At 43.3% G+C, this 22,971-nt stretch overlaps 1 protein-coding gene across 1 annotated transcript in view; it reads right to left on the bottom strand.

Annotated features, from left to right (window-relative positions):
• Window positions 1-22,971, bottom strand: part of ABCA13 (ATP binding cassette subfamily A member 13) — a 312,932-nt gene that overhangs the window by 82,790 nt on the left and 207,171 nt on the right. The window contains 5 exon segments of the mRNA XM_061199026.1: window positions 4,460-4,569; window positions 6,886-7,078; window positions 11,655-11,824; window positions 11,826-11,909; window positions 14,559-14,715. Of these exon segments, the coding sequence (XP_061055009.1) occupies window positions 4,460-4,569; window positions 6,886-7,078; window positions 11,655-11,824; window positions 11,826-11,909; window positions 14,559-14,715 (714 nt within the window).

The raw sequence follows: 22,971 nt of genomic DNA, 5'->3' as shown, positions 1-22,971 counted from the left end.
AGGTTTTTCTCCTTCATCACTTTAAGTATATCCTGCCACTCCCTTCTGGCTTGCAGCGTTTCTGCTGAAAGATCAGCTGTTAACCTTATGGGGATGCCCTTGTGTGTTATCTGTTGTTTTTCCCTTGCTGCTTTTAATATGTTTTCTTTATATTTAATTTTGGATAGTTTGATTAATATGTGTCTTGGTGTGTTTCTCCTTGGATTTATCCTGTATGGGACTCTCTGTGCTTCCAGGACTTGATTAACTATTTCCTTTCCCATATTAGGGAAGTTTTCAACTATAATCTCTTCAAATATTTTCTCAGTCCCTTTCTTTTTCTCTTCTACTTCTGGGACCCCTATAATTCGAATGTTGGTGCATTTAATGTTGTCCCAGAGGTCTCTGAGACTGTCCTCAGTTCTTTTCATTCTTTTTTCTTTATCCTGCTCTGCAGTAGTTATTTCCACCATTTTATCTTCCAGGTCACTTATCCGTTCTTCTGCCTCAGTTATTCTGCTATTGATTCCATCTAGAGTATTTTTAATTTCATTTATTGTGCTTTTCATCGTTGCTTGGTTCCTCTTTAGTTCTTCTACGTCCTTGTTAAATGTTTCTTGCATTTTGTCTATTCTATTTCCAAGATTTTGGATCATCCTTACTATCGTTATTCTGAATTCTTTTTCAGGTAGACTACCTATTTCCTCTTCATTTGTTAGGTCTGGTGTGTTTTGACCCTGCTCCTTCATCTGCTGCGTGTTTTTCTGTCTTCTCATTTTGCTTATCTTACTGTGTTTGGGGTCTCCTTTTCACAGGCTGCAGGTTCGTAGTTCCCGTTGTTTTTGGTATCTGTCCCCAGTGGCTAAGGTTGGTTCCGTGGGTTGTGTAGGTTTCCTGGTGGAGGGAACTAGTGCCTGTGTTCTGGTGGATGAGGCTGGATGTTGTCTTTCTGGTGGGTTCGTCCACGTCTGGTGGTGTGTTTTGGGGTGTCTGTGGCCTTATTATGATTTTAGGCAGCCTCTCTGTTAATGGATGGGGCTGTGTTCCTCTCTTGCTAGTTGTTTGGCATAGGGTGTCCAGCACTGTAGCTTGCTGGTCGTTGAGTGAAGCTGGGTCTTGATGTTGAGATGGAGATCTGTGAGAGATTTTCGCCGTTTGGTATTACGTGGAGCTGGGAGGTCTCTTGTGGACCAGTGTCCTGAAGTTGGCTCTCCCACCTCAGAGGCACAGCCCTGATGCCTGGCTGGAGCACCAAGAGCCTTTCATCCACACGGCTCAGAATAAAAGGGAGAAAAAATGGAAAGAAAGAAAAAAAGAGGATAAAATAAAATAAAATAAAGCAATTATAATAAAAAATAAGAAAAAAATTATTAAGAGTAGATTTATTAAGAAAAAAAATTTTTTTAATTTTTAAAAATAGATTTATTAATTTTTTATACTAAAAATAAGAAAAAAATTATTTAGAAAAAATTTATTAAGAAAAAAAATTTTTTAATTTTTTAAAATAAAAAATATGAAAAAACTTATTAAAAATTTTTTTAAAAATAGAAAATAAGGAAAAAATTATTAAGAAAACATTTATTAGGGAAAAAAAATTTTTAATCCAAAAAAAAAAAAAAAAAAAAAAAAAACGGACGGACCTAACCCTAGGACTAACGGTGAGAGCAAAGCTATACAGACAAAATCTCACCCAGAAGCATACACATCTACACTCACAAAAAAAAAGAAAAGGGGAAAAGTTAATATATCCTGCTCCCAAAGTCCACCTCCTAAATTTGGGATGATTTGTTGTTTATTCAGGTATTCAACAGATGCAGGCACATCAAGTTGTTTGTGGAGCTTTAATCCGCTGCTTCTGAGGCTGCTGGGGGAGATCTCCCTTTCTCTTCTTTGTTCGTACAGCTCCCGGGGTTCAGCTTTGGATTTGGACCCGCCTCTGCATGTAGGTCCCCTGAGGGCGTCTGTTCCCCGCCCAGACAGAACGGGGTTAAAGGAGCAGCTGATTCGGGGGTTCTGGCTCAGTCAGGCCGGGGGGAGGGAGCGGTACGGAGGAGGCGGGGCGAGCCTGCGGCGGCAGAAGCCGGCGTGACGTTGCAGCAGCCTGAGGCGCGCCGTGCGCTCTCCCGGGGAAGTTGTCCCCGGATTACGGGAGCCTGGCCGTGGCGGGCTGCACAGGCTCCCGGGAGGGGCGGTGTGGAGAATGACCTGTGCTCGCCCACAGGCTGTTTGGTGGCGGCAGCAGCAGCCTTAGCGTCTCATGCCCGTCTCTGGGGTCCGCGCTGATAGCCGCGGCTCGCGCCCGTCTCTGGAGTTCGTTTAAGTGGCGCTCTGAATCCCCTCTCCTTGCACGCCGCGAAACAAAGAGGCAAGAAAAAGTCTCCTGCCTCTTCGGCAGCTGCAGACTTTTTCTCGGGCTCCCCCCCGGCTAGCTGTGGTGCACTAACCCCTTCAGGCTGTGTTCACGCCGCCAACCTCAGTCCTCTCCCTGCGATCCGACCGAAGCCCGAGCCTCAGCTCCCAGCCCCGCCCGCCCCGGCGGCTGAGCAGACAAGCCTCTCGGGCTGGTGAGTGCTGGTCGGCACCGCTCCTCTGTGCGGGAATCTCTCCGCTTTGCCCTCCGCACCCCTGTGGCTGCGCTCTCCTCCGTGGGTCTGAAGCTTCCCCCCTCTGCCACCCGCAGTTTCCACCCGCGAAGGGGCTTCTAGTGTGTGGAAACCTTTCCTCCTTCACAGCTCCCTCCCACTGGTGCAGGTCCTGTCCCTATTCTTTTGTCTCTGTTATTTCTTTTTTCTTTTGCCCTACCCAAGTACGTGGGGATTTTCTTGCCTTTTGGGAGGTCTGACGTCTTCTGCCAGCGTTCAGTGGGTGTTCTGTAGGAGCAGTTCCACGTGTAGATGTATTTCTCATGTATCTGTGGGGAGGAAGGTGATCTCCGCGTCTTACTCTTCAGCCATCTTCCACACAAACTTTTAAAACAGAGTTAAAATACAAGGTACCACTGAAGCTAATACTTAAAACATATAAAGCACGCAAAGGATTAGTTACTAGTTGAATATATTAAAAACTCGTACATAATGAGTAACAAAAAGACAACCTTATAAGAAAAGAACAATGGTCATGACAGGCGATTGGCAGAAAGAAACCCCAGGCAACAGATAAATGTGGGGAGAGCACTCCGTCAGGTTCATGAGTCATCAAGGAAATGCAAATTAATCTAACAATGAAATGGCATGCCCACCAGGCTTCTAAAAAATTAAATTTTTTCATAAATATTGTTGAAGAGGATTATGAAATGTTCATGCAATAAGTGTAAATGAAGTCTACACAATGATCTTTATAATCGTGTCTGATTTTAAAGTACACATCTCTCTACATATTTAATCACCTACATTTCACATATATACACACACACACACACACACACACACACGCAGATAATAGATAAAATTAGATATATACACACAGATATCTATGCATGTTTAAATTAAACTAGTAGGAGACATACGAATATTAACACTGGATTTTAGGATTACAGGAACAATTTCTGTCTTCCTGGTGCCTGGCACATCATAGATGGACAATAAACTGTTTGTTGATGCAAAGAATCAGCTAATTAATGGATGATTATGATATTTTTGAACTTTTTTCAATTATGATATTTTTGAACTTTTTTCAATTATTGTATTTGAACCTATATAAGAAAAATCTCAAGCAAATTACTTCCAAGTCTACTTAGGAATAACTCTAGGATCCCAGGTAGACAGACTATGAAATCAAGTCCAGCACTGAGAACTTGGTGGCTATCTATATCATGACCTTCAGAGAATGTAGCCCAAGGCATGTCTCTTTCTTTATGTCAGTTCAACGACAGATTTCTGAAATCTGTTATCAAGTTACAATGAATTCGCTGTAGTAGGAAAAGCAGAAAGATATAGGCCAGGACGTCATCACACAGCACTGAGAATCAGAAGGGCGGGGTATAGGATGGGATTTGGGAACAGCGATAGGATTGGGACACACACGAATGGCATGCTATTGGAAGACTACCTGGAAAACTGCTGTACTGCCCGAAAGATGAGGTCTGGGTGGGAAAACGATGAAACCACCGTGCCCCTTCTGGCCCCTGCACTGGGGGAGGGCGTCTGAAGCTCCACCAGATGGCAAAGCAAGAAGAACCAGCCCCTGACTGCTCCCTGCTCATCTGGGTTCATGGGGCAGAGCAGCCGACACCCCCGGAAGGGGTCAGCCCTGGGAAGCTTTTGCCAACACCTCCTCTACCCTCTGGCCAGAAATGTCAAGTTCATTTCATTCCCATCTGGAGGCTCTTTTCCACCTTGTAAGGAGTGGTCATTGGAAAGTAACTTGGAGGGAAATGACCTCCTCTGACTTTAGTGCACAGGACTGAGGGGAGGCTGGGGGTCTCTGGGCTTGATGATTATCTCTATAGGCAGCAAAACGATTAAATCTGATTAAATCTTACCCCATGGGAGTCCTGAGGATGGCGTGTCCTGAGCTCAGAGGCAGGTCCCCGGTCAGCATTTTGAATGTGGTGGTTTTCCCAGCTCCGTTCACCCGTAGAAGCCCAAAGCACTGAGAGGAGAAAACAAACAAACCATAAAATCAAAATTATACCGGAAACAGCACTTGCTTTCACCCAACTCTGAGATGACATTTTTGGTTTGTGTTATTTGTAGACTTTTACAATCATAAAATAAATGTATAACGCATTTTATAGCTCATGCAGTACTTCTGAAATCACTGTGGCATTTGAGTGGTGTTATTTCAGTGTTAATTCACAGACAAGTAAGTAAATTCACGTCTGGAAAACTCAAGAGGATGAGAAGTAAAAGCCAACTACCACCAATTATGATGAAATTTCCTGTCCTATCCAGGGCGCATCCAACAGGCTCCCAACTATGTCCCTCTGGTAAGCGCAATATTTTTTAGGAGTCACATCATCATAATCATTATTATTCCCTTGCCTTCCTCTCTGTCTCTGTCTCTGAATCTCTCCATCTCTCTGTCTCTCTCCTCTCACTCCGACTGTAGCCTAACGCTGACACTAATCAAGAAGGCCCTCTATTCCCATACTCTCGCTCAGCATCAGGTCACATCTCCTGCTTCACTGTGTCTTACATTCTGTGGCAGAAACAATGGCCTCGCTCTTTCACAGCCCCAGCCTCTACCTTGAACCTTTGTATATCCTTAGCTGGGGATTCTGTGGTGGAAGCTGAGACGGTTTCATTCTTACTGATCTCCTTCCAGGACACTTGTTTCCCGATGTCTGGGTCCTGCTGTCTCCTGACCTAAGCTGGCTTCCTGGCTCCCTGAATCCTGGAAAAGTGACTGTTCTGTGTTTCTTGTGGCCAAGCCCACTTGATTATCACAGAACCTTATTTTGTAGCTCCGGGTGCCACCTGCTTCAACACTCATGCTTCCCCCACCTTGACTGGGTCTCTCCCACGCTCTGATATAGGGGTCCATCCTGCTGCAGACCTGTCCTGTCCCATGTCACTCATGTCACAGACCACACCTGAGCTGCTGTCCCAGGTACAAACCATCAGCTGATCCGAACTCTATCTACCCTCCTGGCTTAGGCTTAAGTTTATCCAAACCTTCCTTTTTCATAAAGCTCTGCACACCCCCTGCCTTCCCCACTCCCACGATGCTCCTGTTCCTCCTTCGAGGCCGCCCTCTCTGGACTTACAGCTCCGAGGCGATTCACCCTGTGCCTTTGACACTTGCCCTACTGTTATGCAACACTGTGTATGTTTATGATCTCCCATTTCCTACCCGATTATTAATTCCTAGAGGGATGGGGACACATCTTAGCCATCCGTCTCTTCTGCAGGCTCTTGCATAGGACTTTACATCTAAGTCATTAAACTCAGATGCTCATAAACAGCCTAGTGAAGAGAACCCAAAGGTAAATGCATCTTGGATCATTTCAGAGACCTGGAGCATCTCTCATAGGAAGTTTTCCAAATTTTTCTCTCACACTTTAGTTTAAAACTAAAGGAGAGGTAGTAGCAAGACAGAAATTTATTTTTTAAAGCAAGGGTAAGAAAACAGTTCCATAAGATGACAAAAATCACATAGCTAGTCTTAGAGTTGAGTAGCCAACAACTGCACAAACCACTTCTTTAACCTCTGTCCCATTTGACCACACACCTCGGTCAGGGTCTAAGGGTCCCTGGATGGATTCAGACCCATCTCTCTGCTTCTCTTTACCTCAGATCCACTCACAAGTAGAGCATGGATGCCAATCAGATAACGATATAACCTACTTTGAATTTCTCAGAAGCTTGGTACAATATGAATGCAAGATACTCTTTTTCTTTTTAACAGTTAATTAAAGGTAATCATTTCCAGAACTGATTTCCCTTTATGCATTAAGCACATGTTGGGAACAATTTGTATGGCTTCTGTCAGTTCAGATTAAACATTTCTACTAGAATTAATGACACATTCGTGAAAAAGCAACTCTGAGCTATGGCTATAGTGTGTGAGTGTTTTTACGTTTCCAGAATAGCATATTACTAGACAGGCTTAATTGGCCACTTAAAGAGTACTGAAGTCTAAGCAGGAGTTAGAAGTGGTTTCCTTAATTAATTGGATTTATAAAATATTTGCACTCAATAGTCACCCCATAAGCCAAACTAATTAAAACTCCTTGATCACTTACATTTTAAAAATTATGAAACAGAAAAAATCCCATCACTCAATCAGCAGACTTTTCACTAGGGAAAGAGCCGACTGACTCTACACCTAGACCCTGCAGAGATTCCTGAAATGTGAAGCTGCTCTTAGTTCCGATTTCAGATATCCTGAGAATAACACAAACAGATGGACAATTAGAGTGACGCCAGTTTGCAACAGAAAAGGTACAAACAGGAGCTTTCTCACCTCTCCCCTGAGTAGGCCCAAGCTAATATCTTGCACGGCAGTGGTCCTCTTGAAGAAGCCTCTGTAACTTTTACTAAGGTTGTACAACACGAGAATGTCTCCACTAGTTCTGCCTTCCAACACCCTCACTTGCTCTTTTTCAACATCTACATCCTTGGAAGATGTGACTGTGCCTCGAATGGCAGAGTGGCCCCTGGAAGGGTAAGTCAGAGTTAATTCACACCTGGGAAATGGACCGGAAGAATCTAGAGGGAGAGAAAGGTCAGAGGTCATCTGAACAGAAGACGTGGTCCCCAGAGTCTGCGGTACCAGCTCTGGCCCACGCACCCGAGTTCTGCATCCCGTTGGCCGGTTACTATCAGGGGTCAACATTCATCCTCTAACGCAAAGGAAATGTACATCAGCCTAAAAGACAGTGACGTGGATGGACACCAAACTCAAACTACTTTTCAATTTTACGAGCAATAAAGTCATGCCAGACTTTTGTGCTAGAGGACAAGTAATTTATCGCAAAGTTATAAGAAATCAACTTTGACCACTTTTAGCAAACAGGCCCTTTAATAAAGTAGATTACCCACAAAAGTCCCCAAACACTACAGCTCCATAGCACGTGCTGGACGGTGTAGAAGGATGCACAGCAGGCACTCAGCAGACACCTGTCAGATGAACATAAAGTGAACTTTCACCTCTGATTTGTTGACTCAAAATCTGAGCTAGCTCACTTTCCAATCTTCCTTATGATTTTCTTTCTGGTGCATTTTAGCTTTCAAGTAAATCTCAATTTCTGCAAACTGTAATATGCCAATATTTTAATAACTAAATGAGTACTGACAGTGAGATAGTATTGTACCAACATCAATTTCCTGGTTATATCAATGTAATATTGTGATATACTGTATTATTACATTATCACAGTACCACTGGGAGGGTACATAGGCTCTCTCCGTACTAATCTTGCTATTTCTTGTGAGCTTTAAACTATTTTAAAATAAAAAGGTATTAAAAATAAAATAAAATACCCACGGCCAGATGCCAGTGGCCCCAGCTCCTTTCCCTGTATTATTTTTTCCATACCTGAAATCACCACTGGACAAACATATAATTTTTCAAGACCCAACACAGATGATGAGAAAATATAGCTACTCAGGAGTATGTGTTATATGATATAATTTACATAATATTCAAAAGCATGAGAAATGAATCAGTGGTGATAAAAATAACAGTGCTTATCTACAGAGTGGGGATTCACCGGCAGGGGATTGTGGAGGGCTTCTGAGCTGCTGATGCCACTGTCTGGGAGAAGGGAACACAGGTGTGTTCAGTTTATGAAGATTCACTGAATTTTACACTTTTCTTCCTGACTGTTGTCCCCCACTTTCCCAGGTGAGGGCGCGTCCCTGGGCCCTTCAGCTTGGCCTGGCTGTCCAGAGGTCGTCTCTCCCTGTACCAGGACATGGTGCCATCTTACCCCTCCCTGTTTCCGAGATGCATCAGTTAATTCTCTCCTCATTAGCATCACCTGGGAAGCTTTACACCTGCTCCCTGGTCTTGTCCCCAGAGGGTGTCCGCCCCCAGGGTTCGGGGTCCAGATGCATACTGGTTACATCTCAGGTGGCTCTGGCAGATGGGGGGCACTGAGCAAGGTCACTGCTTGTCAGCCTCCTCACAACAAGACACATGCAGTTCATTCCCCTGCGCTCAGAAATGGGCCACTTGGCCGTCTTCCAACTGCCGATCATGAAAAATGGCATCTGTGTTACAAAGGAAGGATCCTGACGGGCGCTGGTGTAGCGGGATTTCCAGGAATTCGGTGCACCTGATATATCTGAAGGGAGATGCTGCCCTGGGCTGTGTGGCTGCTTGGACCCAGCCAGGGCCTGGGGTACAGAGAGCAGAGTCCAGCTCCAGACCAGAGAGAGAACAAACAGGAACCCTCCAAGCCCACCCAACCTGACTCGGGTGTGGCCGGAGCTCAGGTTCTGATGGAGACCCAGATCTGAGCAGACAACACTGGCGGCAGCAGGACAGGGACAGGTGCCGGGCAGGGAGGGGCACCTGGGCAGGTGGTGGACACACCACTTGGGAAGGGACACAGGAAGCGTCTGTGTAGATGCAGAGGGCAGGGTCTTTCTATTCTTTCCATGATTTGACTACGACAGTGTAAAACAGTTCCTGCGCAAAGGAATGCAGAGTCAAGCAGAGGAGAGTAACAGACAAACACTGTAGAACAACACTGGCGCAAATGGCACTGTTTTGAAATCATGCCATTTGCAGCAACATGGATGGACCTAGAGATTATCATACTGAGTGAAGTAAGTCAGACAGAGAAAGACAAATATCATATGATAGCGCTTATATGTGCAATTTAAAAAGAGGCTACAAATGAACTTATCTACAAAACTGAAATATAGTCACAGATGTAGAAAACAAATTTATGGTTACTGGGGGGTAAGGGGGAGAGGGATAAATTGGGAGATTGGGACTGACATATACCCATTACTATATATAAAATAGATAACTAATAAGGACCTAATGTAGAGCACAGGGAACTCTACTCAGTACTCCGTAATGACCTATATGGGAAAACAAATCTAAAAAAGAGTGGATACATGTGTATGTAAGACTGATTCACTTTGTTGTACACCTGAAACTAACACAACATTGTAAATCAACTAGACTCCAATAAAAATTTTAAAAAAAGAAAAACAACAACAACAAGAAAAAAAACCACAGATGGCCCTGATGGAGAAAACAGGCTGTACTGGAAACACGGGGAGGATGTCAAGCCTGGCCTGGGAGACGGGAGGGGCATGAGGGGGGTCCTGGAGGCAGGGCAGTCAGTCCTGGCAAAGGACCAGCCCAGGCAGGGGACCAGACACCAACGTCAGGGGTGGGGGCAGAGGGGGCACCACGTGCAGCATCCCTGGGCGTGAGGCGCCAGACTGGAGGGGCCTGGCTGAGAACCTTGGACTTTTCTTTCAGACAATGATTAGTGACCTGGTTAGATCTGGATTTTAAAAACAGATGAATTTGGTCAGATCATTATTGTGACAGTTGTCCATAAAGGAGTGATAGGCAACTAATGTCTAAATTACATTAAATTTCTGGACTCTGTAACCTTCACCTTGACAAAGAACAACAAATATTGACTATTTACTGTGGATAACAAGGATGTTATTCTTCTTTTTAATAAATTTATTTATTTTATTTATTTATTTTTGGCTGCATTGGATCTTCATTGCTGCACGCGGGCTTTCTCTAGTTGCTGCGAGCGGGGTCCACTCCTCATTGCAGCATGCAGGCCTCTCATTGCAGTGGCTTCTCTTGTTGCAGAGTACAGGCTCTAGGCGCATGGGCTTCAGTAGTTGTGGCACGCCGGGTCAGTAGTTGTGACTCACAGGCTCTAGAGCACAGGCTCAGTAGTTGTGGTGCATGGGCTTAGTTGCTCCGCGGCATGTGGGATCTTCCCGGACCAGGGCTCGAACCCGTGTCCCCTGCACTGGCAGGCGGATTCTTAACCACTGCACCACCAGGGGAGCCCTGAGGACATAATTCTAAAACATGGTTTCACTTATACTTTAGCAAGTAAAGGTAATACCGGAAGTCTTGAAAGAAAGATCTTTCAGTGCTGCAGGAGGATGGGATACCCTGAAATCTGCCAGAGGGATTTCTACAGAACAGGGTTCACAACAGATCAAACTAGTGAGGGCCAATTACTGAACCAATTACGCTTGAAAGGCACTCAGAATTCTATTTCAAACTCAGTCAGTATTGGAAATCTACAGATTCCAGAGGGATTGCGGCCAATTCTAGAGCTTTGTGATGTGTATTCAAAATGGTTCTCCACTTGAGCAGATTAAAGGGGTTATAAAGGAGGTACATCGATGAAGTGACTGAGACAGGGAACTCCTATAAGGAAATCACCACAAAATGCTAACAGTGTGTCTATAATCTTTAATAGGTTCTCCTGTGATATGGTCCTAATTAGCAATTTCTCCAGAAAGGATCCCTTTCTTGGAAAGAGCAAGTCCACAGATTCAGGCCACAAGGATTACGGAGGGAGAGATGCATTGTGGACCCTACACAGGTAAGCACATTCCTTCCTTAATATTTAAAATGCGTTATCTGACAGTACTTCAGACCTCCTTGCAAAACCACCTGAAACCCTATCGAGGATACAGGGAGGTGGGTGTAAGGATGCTGTGTGGCATGGGTACACGCACATGCGTGTGGTCAGCCCACATATACACGTATACCCCTTGGGCTTTCATCCTCAACTAAAAAACAGGAAAACATTATTAGCATCATTAATTAAATAATATTAAATAAATAAGAAGAATATGATAAGCACTAGTAACAACAGGACCTTGCAGAGGGCAAGTGGTTATCGGCACGGAATTTCCATACATTCCTGCTTTTAGGAGTTGATATTTCACCATAAAAGTAAATTACATTATGGTATCAACCAACTTCACCTTAGATGTTACCATCAAAGTAAGAGGAAAACTGAGCAATATTAAAGGAGAAAATTCATTGAGGCAATTGAAAAACTGGATCGATTATCTCACAGGTTGACACCTTGCTCCTGACATTCTCCTTCCTAATGTCGGTCATTCACTAATAAAAAAACAAATAAACAAAAACAAAGCAAACAAAAAACCCCATAAAATCCTAACTAACAGAAGTGTGTATGACACTGATCAGAACGTTTCTTGTCTTGCAGCCTCCAGGCTGGAGTTGCCATCAAGGACGAGCCCTGAGGGACATACCTGGGCCACTGCCAGAGGTCCCCGTGCAGCAGGACCCTCAGGAGGAGAAGGACCGTCCCTTGTACTGCCAGCTGCACAGAGATCAAGCCCAGGAAGCTCATCTCGAAGGGGTTCACGTACGAATCGATGCCGAAGTTGTGGGTCAGGTTGTATCTGATCCGATTGTAACAAGAGTTCTATCAGCCCTTGACCCAGGCAGAATTGAGGGAAAATAGTGAAGACCCACTTGAGGACGTCACAGATGTTCTGCAAATTCTGTGCAATGAAAGAAAGAGAAAGCAAATTAAGAGCTCTTTGTAGAGAAAGATTATAAAACCATCAGTTATATATCTCATAGTCAGTAATGTCCAGTTCTCCCTTATCCTGCAAACTTACAGCTGTTCACAATGAGTAGTCTCAACTAGTGCGATCCGGGGACAACAGAAAGTTCAATGAAGACTTTCAGGGGTATGTATTGTTATTATATTGCAGTTTATTGTCTTCTGCGTATAGACATGGGAAAACCATGAAAGCTTCATTTAATTTTCCCTTAGTTCTGGTCTTCACTGACTACCACTATTTACAGATTTCATCCAGTCCTAAGGGGGCTTATTAATCCCACTTTTCATAAAACTATGTCCCTGGATCAAATAATGTATGACATGAAAGATTTTTGTCTTCCTAGTTATAAGGTGGAAATAGGAGACTATTACAGCTTTTAAGTCAGGATCTTACAGTTCAGGAAATAATTAATAATGAGGACTCAGATCTGACTATAAGGGATTCACACTGATGTCTATTCCCATGTGAACAAAGCTGTTCTAATGCATGACACTCAGCAAATAATCCACACGCATGACGGGCGTGGCTACACAAATTCACGGAACAGCAATTTATGAGTGTCTAATTCACAATATGTGGAGACTGATCAAGTAGAGAAATAAATTACTGAAACTATGAGTTTTTCATCTACCTACATCCCCCTCCCCTCAAAAGACAGCCTCAGTGGTGGGAGAGAGAGATACTCCACATCCTGAGTTAGAACCCAAAATGCCTTTTCTGTATGCATCAGCTTAGAAACTGTGATTTGGTAAAAAGTAAAATGCTCATATTAATGTTATCGTTTGTATACACAATGGTTAATACCAGTTATACTGGCATTTGATACTGATCTGAACATCTAGTCACCTTTCTTGGCCTATTCCATGATTTCATAAGACTATATTGCCCCTTGAACTTACAAAGGAATATTTGAAATCACCCATTTATAACGTTGAGTTTTTTAAGCAAACTGTATCTAAATAAAGAGCAAAGGAAAAGAAAGACCTTAGTAACGGCAATGAAATGCCTTTTATTATCTGTTAACAATTGAGTTTGACCCATTTTTTTGCAAACAACTTCCTGCTTGCTGATTTCTCTCCAGGTGAGCGATGCTACTTATAACAGGAGGGAACAAATCCTCCCACTCACCTTAGCCTTAGAATCTCAAGATTCCTGACCCTTCTCCTCTTCTGTGTGTGACCCGTCCCCTGGGGTGGGGGTTGTCTCCCTTGAGTCTGTCTTCCTCCCCCTTTAGTTCATGACCAGGATCCACGTCATATTTGAGCTCCGATGGGGGCGAGGGAAGCCCTGTTCTGCCCCCTCCAATTTCAATGTTCTCCTCAAGCTAAAGCCAGTGCTCACTCATTCTGCTAGCTGCTATTTAAAGGCTAGAGACACGAATACAGATTAGTGTCAATAATAGATCTATAAAAATCACCAAAATAAATCGTTTCACTGGATGCATAATGAATGTTTACAGAGCTCACTGCTTCGGTGCAAACGTGAGGTGCAACAACAGCAAATAAGATGAGCCATCGTTGCAGAGCTGACCAAGTCCCGGCGCGTCCGGGCACCAGGAAGGGAGCCCGTCCCGAGGGAACAGGCCTCAGTCCCGGACTGGCCAGACACCGACCAGCAGCCCATCCTCCAGAAATGGGAGGCCAGGCCTTTCCCAGGCTGTTTCCTCAGCCCCTGAGTCGATCCAGCCCCAGGACTAGAGAGGAACGGGATCCACATGGACAGCAGGGGTCAGGAGAGACCTGTGTGGTCAGAGCCAAGAAAGAAAGCAGGAAAGAAAAGCATGGAAATCCGGGGCAGAGGAGGGTGCAGACTATGAAGTTCATCCCCACAGGCAGCTCAGGGGAGGCTGAGCAAGATGGAAGATGAGTTAAAGCAGACACGACCCCGGCAGGCCTCACGGGGAGGAGCATGGAAGGACAAGAGCAGGGTGTCAGCAGAGCTGGGTTCCACTGGACCTCGATGTCTGCTGCGATGACACCCAAAAGGGGCCTCCCGATGCAAACGGCCTGCTGGAGGGGTTCCCTGAGAGAGGTGCTTCCTCACCAGGAGTAAAGTTCCTCGACTAGGAGTCCAGTCTCTTGGAGACTCTGCTCCAACACCCTGAAAGTAGCAAATCTAAACATGCCCCGGGGCTCAGAGGGCAGAATCGCCCAGACAATCCAGACCTGTGGTGGCCTGAGAGTGTGGTCTGCACAGGGGCCAATCCCGCCCCAGAGCAGCTGACCCCGCAGAGGGGAAGGTCTGACCCCTGCGCCCCTGACACCAGCACGGGACGTGCTCCACACACACATGGCCACTCTTCCAGCCATCGATTGGCAATTCACCCGCAAACAGGGATGCACTGTGAATGCGTGGCTTGGCCTGCCCTCCACTCACAGAGCGGGTGCACAGACTGCTCACATTGTGCCCGCTGCTGCCAGCCTGGCTCTGGGCTCATCAAGGCACAGGGGTTTCTGCCAAGCAGAGTCAGTGTCTCCTTCTGGAGGTGAAGACAGTGGATACCAGCACATCTGCACTGAGTTCCAGCTGGAAAAGCAACAGTAGTCTAGGCGTGAGTCCCAGAGCCTGTGGGAGGTCACTGACCTGAGACTTGGAGACAAAGGCCAACAGCCAGGGCATGACGGACATCGGCATGGTGCAGAGGTCGAGGAGGAAGTTCAGGGAGATGTAGGAGATGAAAGCCACGTCCGAACTGAAGAAGATTCTGGAGATGAGATACACCCACGGAAGAGTCATGTGTCTGAAATGTCAAGTGAAAAGTCGCCTTCCTTGTCCTGTAACACTTACTTCTATACAGACTGATTTAAAGATGAGATTTTGCTGGCCTGGTTATTTTTCCTCCCTCCATGAACAGGAGCACTTTTTACTTAATAAATCCGGCAGTTATTTTCTGAAGACAAAGCACATTTTCTGTAATACACGGGCAGAGCCCTGGGCAGCGTCAAACCCAGGCTAGGATGTGCGACCTGGAGAAAGCCCCAGTGTCCCCTCCCGCACGGGGCAAGCCTGGCCTCACTTTCTGCTCACAGTCTTCTCAGCAGAGCAGGGATACACCTGTTTTTCTGAGAACATAAAATCATAAAAGCTACCAAGGGTGGGAAGCTCTATATAAAAAGAGGACGTAACATAGAACTGGAAAGCTTCCTTTCCGGGGTGCCCTGTGCATGGGCTCCATGCCATATGCCTCCAGGGTGTTCCCTGATCCTACAGCCCTGAAGGCGGGTGCCATGGCCCCATTTCACAGATGGGACACGGGATGGATGAGGCTAATATACCTGACTGAGGACCCACAGCTGAGAAGCAGGAGGAGCTGAAAGCGGGAGTGATTTGCGTGTGAGCCCGAAGCTGGGGCGTGAGGGCTGGACCCAAAAAGTGGTCCCCAGAACTTTCAGATGACCTCATGCTCTAAGAAGACACCCACAATGGTCCTCTAATGAAAACACCTCTTCCTTCTTCCTTCTCCAGAGCACAGAGCCAGGGCTCATTCACGGCCGACACACTGCAGCCTCCTCTGTGACACCCACCCTGCCCCGTCCCAGGAAAGGAAGCTCCAAGTACCGGCAGAAGAGTCACTTACTTTATTTTCTTTATTTTTATTTTTTCATGCATCATCCTTCCCATTTTCATGGAAAGGAACAGTCAACAAAAGTTCATCAATTGAAAATATATTAGGTTGTTATAAGAACCATGATTATATACGTACACATTTATGAATATGGTCTGCTTTATTGACAGAATGTATGAAACAGCTGAAGTCACTGACTTTAAGTCACAACCTTTCTCTGAAGACTCCACGTGTTCCCATATGCTCTCTGCACACTCATCGTAAGCCTGTCACCATTTTCTCAGGCTGAGTTAGTGGTTTCACTTGAAATACCTCGGTAGCTTCTAAATGTCTGAGGTTTCCTTAATACGTTAACTAGCTCTGAAAAGCATGAAGCTTCAAAATGACGCTAGGCCCTCGAGATAGCTTTTGATTTGAGTATAGTTCCTTTTCCGCATGAAATCTATGGTATTCGTCCCTGGGTCAAAAGATACACCCTCGTGTTTCAGAAAATAGGATATATATATATATATGTAATAGTATACATAAAATCATACAGTTGTCAACAGCAGTCTGCTTCATAATTCAGACGTGAAGAAAACGGTTTTCGAGCATACAAGGTAGAGGTGAGTGCTTTAATACAACTGCCCTTAAATATCAATGCTTGGTTCAAATAAACGTATTGGTGGCTCCAGTCTTCCTGCTTTTTTCTTTTCAAGGAAAGAATTAAATTGGCTTAAAGTGCATAATTTATTTTTTGGTAAAACATACGGTAGCTTCAAGCAACCGCCATTCTTTTACTGAACTATGATATCATTTTAACGATTAAACCTGGAGGGTGGCAGCCCGCTCATAATTACTCTGCCACTTATAGGGTTTTCCTCCCTCTGAAACCGGTCCCACCTCCACATTGCAGGATTTTCCAGACATGGACCAGGATTCTGTGACCTCATCTTCATCATCCTTTAGTATTAAATGTGCACCAAGTATGCAGTTAAGGTTTCCATTTTTTATATAAGCCAGATTCTCTTTCTTGTCTGAGATTTTCAGGTGTTATTTTTTTATTTTTTGATGTGAATTCTCCTCTCTTTCCAGCTTAAGTATCAAATTTTCCTCCATAGAGAGAAAGAAAAAAAAAAAGAAAAGATAAAGGAAAATTGTAACTGGGCACTCTGTCCTATTATGTCTTGTAAGAGTCTATTCATTTACACATTCCCCAATTTTTCCAGATTCCAGACAAACAGCCACATTTAATGCCTGACCGTGTTCTTGGTCTCAGCTTATCCTGGCATGCAGCCTTTCTGCGATGGTTCTGGGGCTCCTCGTGGGGACAGGATTGCGAGCTGACACTCTCGTCCACCGGGGCCCCAAGGGCCCGTCCTCTTACTGGGGGGTCACCGTGTCAGGTTGTGTGCAGGCCTGGCCTCCAGTGGAGGCAGGACCACCCTTTAAACCTGAACTAGCCCCTGGGGGGTCACCCTGAGCTTCCGGTCGCCCCCCCTTGCTCTTGTCCACTGGAACCGGCCTGGGGCACCTTTCCAGGTCCTCTGGGACCCTCTCACCTAAGACACCTCCACCTGAGGTGGCCACCCTGTTGGGCCATGAATGTAACTCGAGAGACCTGTGAGTTCCCTGAAATTGTTTGAAAAGTGCTGTAATCATGAATGTGGACAGAATTCTAGCTTAATTCAGATTCTTTTTTTTTTTTTTAAACATCTTTATTGAAGTATAATTGCTTTACAATGGTGTGTTAGTTTCTGCTTTATAACAAAGTGAATCAGTTATACATATACATATGTTACCATATCTCTTCCTTCTTGCATCTCCCTCCCTCCCACCCTCCCCATCCCAACCCTCTAGGTGGTCACAAAGCACCGAGCTGATCTCCCTGTGCTATGCGGCTGCTTCCCACTAGCTATCTATTTTATATTTGGTAGTGTATATATGTCCATGCCACTCTCTCACCCTGTCACATCTTACCCCTCCCCTTCCCCATAGCCTCAAGTCCATTCTCTAGTAGGTCTGTGTCTTTATTCCCGTCTTGCCACTAGGTTCTTCATGACCTTTTTTTTCCCCTTAGATTCCATATATATGTGTTAGCATACTGTATTTGTTTTTCTCTTTCTGACTTACTTCACACTGTATGACAGACTCTAGGTCTATCCACCTCACTACAAATAACTCAATTTTGTTCCTTTTTATGGCTGAGTAATATTCCATTGTATACATGTGCCACATCTTCTTTATCCATTCATCCAATGATGGACACTTAGGTTGCTTCCATGTCCTGGCTATTGTAAACAGAGCTGCAATGAACATTTTGGTACATGACTCTTTTTGAATTATGGTTTTCTCAGGGTATATGCCCAGTAGTGGGATTGCTGGGTTGTATGGTAGTTCTATTTTTAGTTTTTTAAGGAACCTCCATACTGTTCTCCATAGTGGCTGTATCAATTTACATTCCCACCAACAGTGCAAGAGTGTTCCCTTTTCTCCACACCCTCTCCAGCATTTATTGTTTCTAGATTTTTTGATGATGGCCATTCTGACTGGTGTGAGATGATATCTCATTGTAGTTTTGATTTGCATTTCTCTAATGATTAATGATGTTGAGCATTCTTTCATGTGTCTGTTGGCGATCTGTATATCTTCTTTGGAGAAATGTCTGTTTAGGTCTTCTGCCCATTTTTGGATTGGGCTGTTTGTTTTTTTGTCATTAAGCTGCATGAGTTGCTTGTAAATCTTGGAGATTAATCCTTTGTCAGTTGCTTCATTTGCAAATATTTTCTCCCATTCTGAGGGTTGTCTTTTGGTCTTGTTTATGGTTTCCTTTGCTGTGCAAAAGCTTCTAAGTTTCATTAGGTCCCATTTGTTTATTTGTGTTTTTATTTCCATTTCTCTAGGAGTTGGGTCAAAAAGGTTCTTGCTGTGATTTATGTCATAGAGTGTTCTGCCTATATTTTCCTCTAAGAGTTTGATAGTGTCTGGCCTTACACTTAGGTCTTTAATCCATTTTGAGTTTATTTTTGTGTAAGGTGTCAGGGAGTGTTCTAATTTCATACTTTTACATGTACCTGTCCAATTTTCCCAGCACCACTTATTGAAGAGGCTGTCTTTTCTCCACTGTATATGCTTGCCTCCTTTATCAAAGATAAGGTGACCATATGTGCGTGGGTTTATCTCTGGGCTTTCTATCCTGTTCCATTGATCTATATTTCTGTTTTTGTGCCAGTACCAAACTGTCTTGATTACTGTAGCTTTGTAATAAAGTCTGAAGTCAGGGAGCCTGATTCCTCCAGCTCCATTTTTCGTTCTCAAGATTGCTTTGGCTATTCGGGGTCTTTTGTGTTTCCATACAAATTGTGAAATTTTTTGTTCTAGTTCTGTGAAAAATGCCAGTGGTAGTTTGATAGGGATTGCATTGAATTTGTAGATTGCTTTGGGTAGTAGAGTCATTTTCACAATGTTGATTCTTCCAATCCAAGAACATGGTATATCTCCCCATCTATTTGTATTATCTTTAATTTCTTTCATCAGTGTCTTATAATTTTCTGCATACAGGTCTTTTATCTCCTTAGGTAGGTTTATTCCTAGATATTTTATTCTTTTTGTTGCAGTGGTAAACGGGAGTGTTTTCTTAATTTCACTTTCAGATTTTTCATCATTAGTGTATAGAAATGCAAGAGATTTCTGTGCATTAATTTTGTATCCTGCTACTTTACCAAATTCATTGATTAGCTCTAGTAGTTTTCTGGTAGCATCTTTAGGATTCTCTATGTACAGTATCATGTCATCTGCAAACAGTGACAGCTTTACTTCTTCTTTTCCAATTTGGATTCCTTTTATTTCTTTTCCTTCTCTGATTGCTGTGGCTAACACTTCCAAAACTATGTTGAATAATAGTGGTGAGAGTGGGCAACCCTGTCTTGTTCCTGATCTTAGTGGAAATGGTTTCAGTTTTTCACCATTGAGGACAATGTTGGCTGTGGGTTTGTCATATATGGCCTTTATTATGTTGAGGAAAGTTCCCTCTATGCCTACTTTCTGCAGGGCTTTTATCATAAATGCGTGTTGAAATTTGTCGAAAGCTTTCTCTGAATCTATTGAGATGATCATACGGTTTTTCTCCTTCAATTTGCTAATATGGTGTATCATGTTGATTGATTTGCGTATATTGAAGAATCCTTGCATTCCTGGGATAAACCCCACTTGATCATGGTGTATGATCCTTTTAATGTGCTGTTGGATTCTGTTTGCTAGTATTTTGTTGAGGATTTTTGCATCTATGTTCATCAGTGATATTGGCCTGTAGTTTTCTTTCTTTGTGACATCTTTGTCTGGTTTTGGTATCAGGGTGATGGTGGCCTCGTAGAATGAGTTGGGGAGTGTTCCTCCCTCTGCAATATTTTGGAAGAGTTTGAGAAGGATAGGTGTTAGCTCTTCTCTAAATGTTTGATAGAATTCGCCTGTGAAGCCATCTGGTCCTGGGCTTTTGTGTGTTGGAAGATTTTTAATCACAGTTTCAATTTCACTGCTTGTGATTGGTCTGTTCATATTTTCTATTTCTTCCTGGTTCAGTCTCGGCAGGTTGTGCATTTCTAAGAATCTGTCCATTTCTTCCAGGTTGTCCATTTTATTGGCATACAGTTGCTTGTAGTAATCTCTCATGATCGTTTGTATTTCTGCAGTGTCAGTGGTTACTTCTCCTTTTTCATTTCTAATTCTATGGATTTGCGTCTTCTCCCTTTTTCTCTTGATGAGTCTGGCTAATGGTTTATCAATTTTGTTTATCTTCTCAAAGAACCAGCTTTTAGTTTCATTGATTTTTGCTATTGTTTCCTTCATTTCTTTTTCATTTATTTCTGATCTGATCTTTATGATTTCTTTCCTTCTGCTAGCTTTGGGGTTTTTTTGTTCTTCTTTCTCTAATTGCTTTAGGTGCAAGGTTAGGTTGTTTATTCGAGATGTTTCCTGTTTCTTGAGGTAGGCTTGTATTGCTATAAACTTCCCTCTTAGAACTCCTTTTGCTGCATCCCATAGGTCTTGGGTGGTCGTGTCTCTATTGTCATTTGTTTCTAGGTATTTTTTGATTTCCCCTTTGATTTCTTCAGTGATCACTTCGTTATTAAGTAGTGTATTGTGTAGCCTCCATGTGTTTGTATTTTTTACAGATCTTTTCCTGTAATTGATATCTAGTCTCATAGCGTTGTGGTCGGAAAAGATACTTGATACGATTTCAATTTTCTTAAATTTACCAAGGCTTGATTTGTGACCCAAGATATGATTTATCCTGGAGAATGTTCCATGAGCACTTGAGAAAAATGTGTATTCTGTTGTTTTTGGGTGGAATGTCCCATAAATATCAATTAAGTCCATCTTGTTTAATGTATCATTTAAAGCTTGTGTTTCCTTATTTATTTTCATTTTGGATGATCTGTCCATTGGTGAAAGTGGGGTGTTAAAGTCCTCTACTATGATTGTGTTGCTGTCAATTTCCCCTTTTATGGCTGTTAGTATTTGCCTTATGTATTGAGGTGCTCCTATGTTGGGTGCATAAATATTTACAATTGTTATACCTTCCTCTTGGATCGATCCCTTGATCATTATATAGTGTCCTTCTTTGTCTCTTGTAATAGTCGTTATTTTAAAGTCTATTTTGTCTGATATGAGAATTGCTACTCCAGTTTTCTTTTGATTTCCATTTGCATGGATTATCTTTTTCTATCCCCTCACTTTCAGTCTGTATGTGTCTCTAGGTCTGAAGTGGGTCTCTTGTAGACAGCATATATGTGCGTCTTGTTTTTGTATCCATTCAGCCAGTCTGTGTCTTTTGGTGGGAGCATTTAATCCATTTACATTTAAGGTAATTATCGATATGTATGTTCCTATTCCCATTTTCTTAAATGTTTTGGGTTTGTTATTATAGGTGTTTTCCTTCTCTTGTGTTTCTTGCCTAGAGAAGTTCCTTTAGCATTTGTTGTAAAGCTGGTTTGGTGGTGCTGAACTCTCTCAGCTTTTGCTTGTCTGTAAAGGCTTTAATTTCTCCATCAAATCTGAATGAGATCCTTGCTGGGTAGATTAATCTTGGTTGTAGTTTTTTCTCCTTCATTACTTTAAGTATATCCTGCCACTCCCTTCTGGCTTGCAGAGTTTCTACTGAAAGATCAGCTGTTAACCTTATGGGGATTCCCTTGTGTGTTATTTGTTGTTTTTCCCTTGCTGCTTTTAATATGTTTTCTTTATATTTAATTTTTGACAGTTTGATTAATATGTGTCTTGGCGTGTTTCTCCTTGGATTTATCCTGTATGGGACTCTCTGTGCTTCCAGGACTTGATTAACTATTTCCTTTCCCATATTAGGGAAGTTTTCAACTATAATCTCTTCAAATATTTTCTCAGTCCCTTTCTTTTTCTCTTCTTCTTCTGGGACCCCTATCATTCGAATGTTGGTGCGTTTAATGTTGTCCCAGAGGTCTCTGAGACTGTCCTCAGTTCTTTTCATTCTTTTTTCTTTATTCTGCTCTGCAGTAGTTATTTCCACCATTTTATCTTCCAGGTCACTTATCCGTTCTTCTGCCTCAGTTATTCTGCTATTGATCCCATCTAGAGTATTTTTAATTTCATTTATTGTGTTTTTCATCATTGCTTGGTTCCTCTTTAGTTCTTCTATGTCCTTGTTAAATGTTTCTTGCATTTTGTCTATTCTATTTCCAAGATTTTGGATCATCCTTACTATCATTATTCTGAATTCTTTTTCAGGTAGACTACCTATTTCCTCTTCATTTGTTAGGTCTGGTGTGTTTTGACCCTGCTCCTTCATCTGCTGTGTGTTTTTCTGTCATCTCATTTTGCTTATCTTACTGTGTTTGGGGTCTCCTTTTCACAGGCTGCAGGTTCGTAGTTCCCGTTGTTTTTGGTATCTGTCCCCAGTGGCTAAGGTTGGTTCAGTGGGTTGCGTAGGCTTCCTAGTGGAGGGAACTAGTGCCTGTGTTCTGGTGGATGAGGTTGGATCTTGTCTTTCTGGTGGGCACGTCCACGTCTGGTGGTGTATTTTGGAGTGTCTGTGGCCTTATTATGATTTTAGGCAGCCTCTCTGCTAATGGATGGGGCTGTGTTCCTGTCTTGCTAGTTGTTTGGCATAGGGTGTCCAGCACTGTAGCTTGCTGGTCGTTGAGTGAAGCTGGGTCTTGATGTTGAGATGGAGATCTCTGAGAGATTTTCGCCGTTTGGTATTACGTGGAGCTGGGAGGTCTCTTGTGGACCAGCATCCTGAAGTTGGCTCTCCCACCTCAGTGGCACAGCCCTGATGCCTGGCTGGAGCACCAAGAGACTTTCATCCACACAGCTCAGAGTAAAAGGGAGAAAAAATAGAAAGAAGGAAAGAAAGAGGATAAAATATAATGAAGTAAAATAAAGCTATTATAAAGCAAAGCTATACAGACAAAATCTCAC

Source organism: Eubalaena glacialis, chromosome 8 (genome assembly GCF_028564815.1).
Source record: "Eubalaena glacialis isolate mEubGla1 chromosome 8, mEubGla1.1.hap2.+ XY, whole genome shotgun sequence".
In the NCBI taxonomy this organism is placed as follows: Eukaryota; Metazoa; Chordata; class Mammalia; order Artiodactyla; family Balaenidae; genus Eubalaena; species Eubalaena glacialis.
Note: the sequence above shows the minus strand (reverse complement) of the source record. Positions and strands in the feature narration are given on the sequence as shown.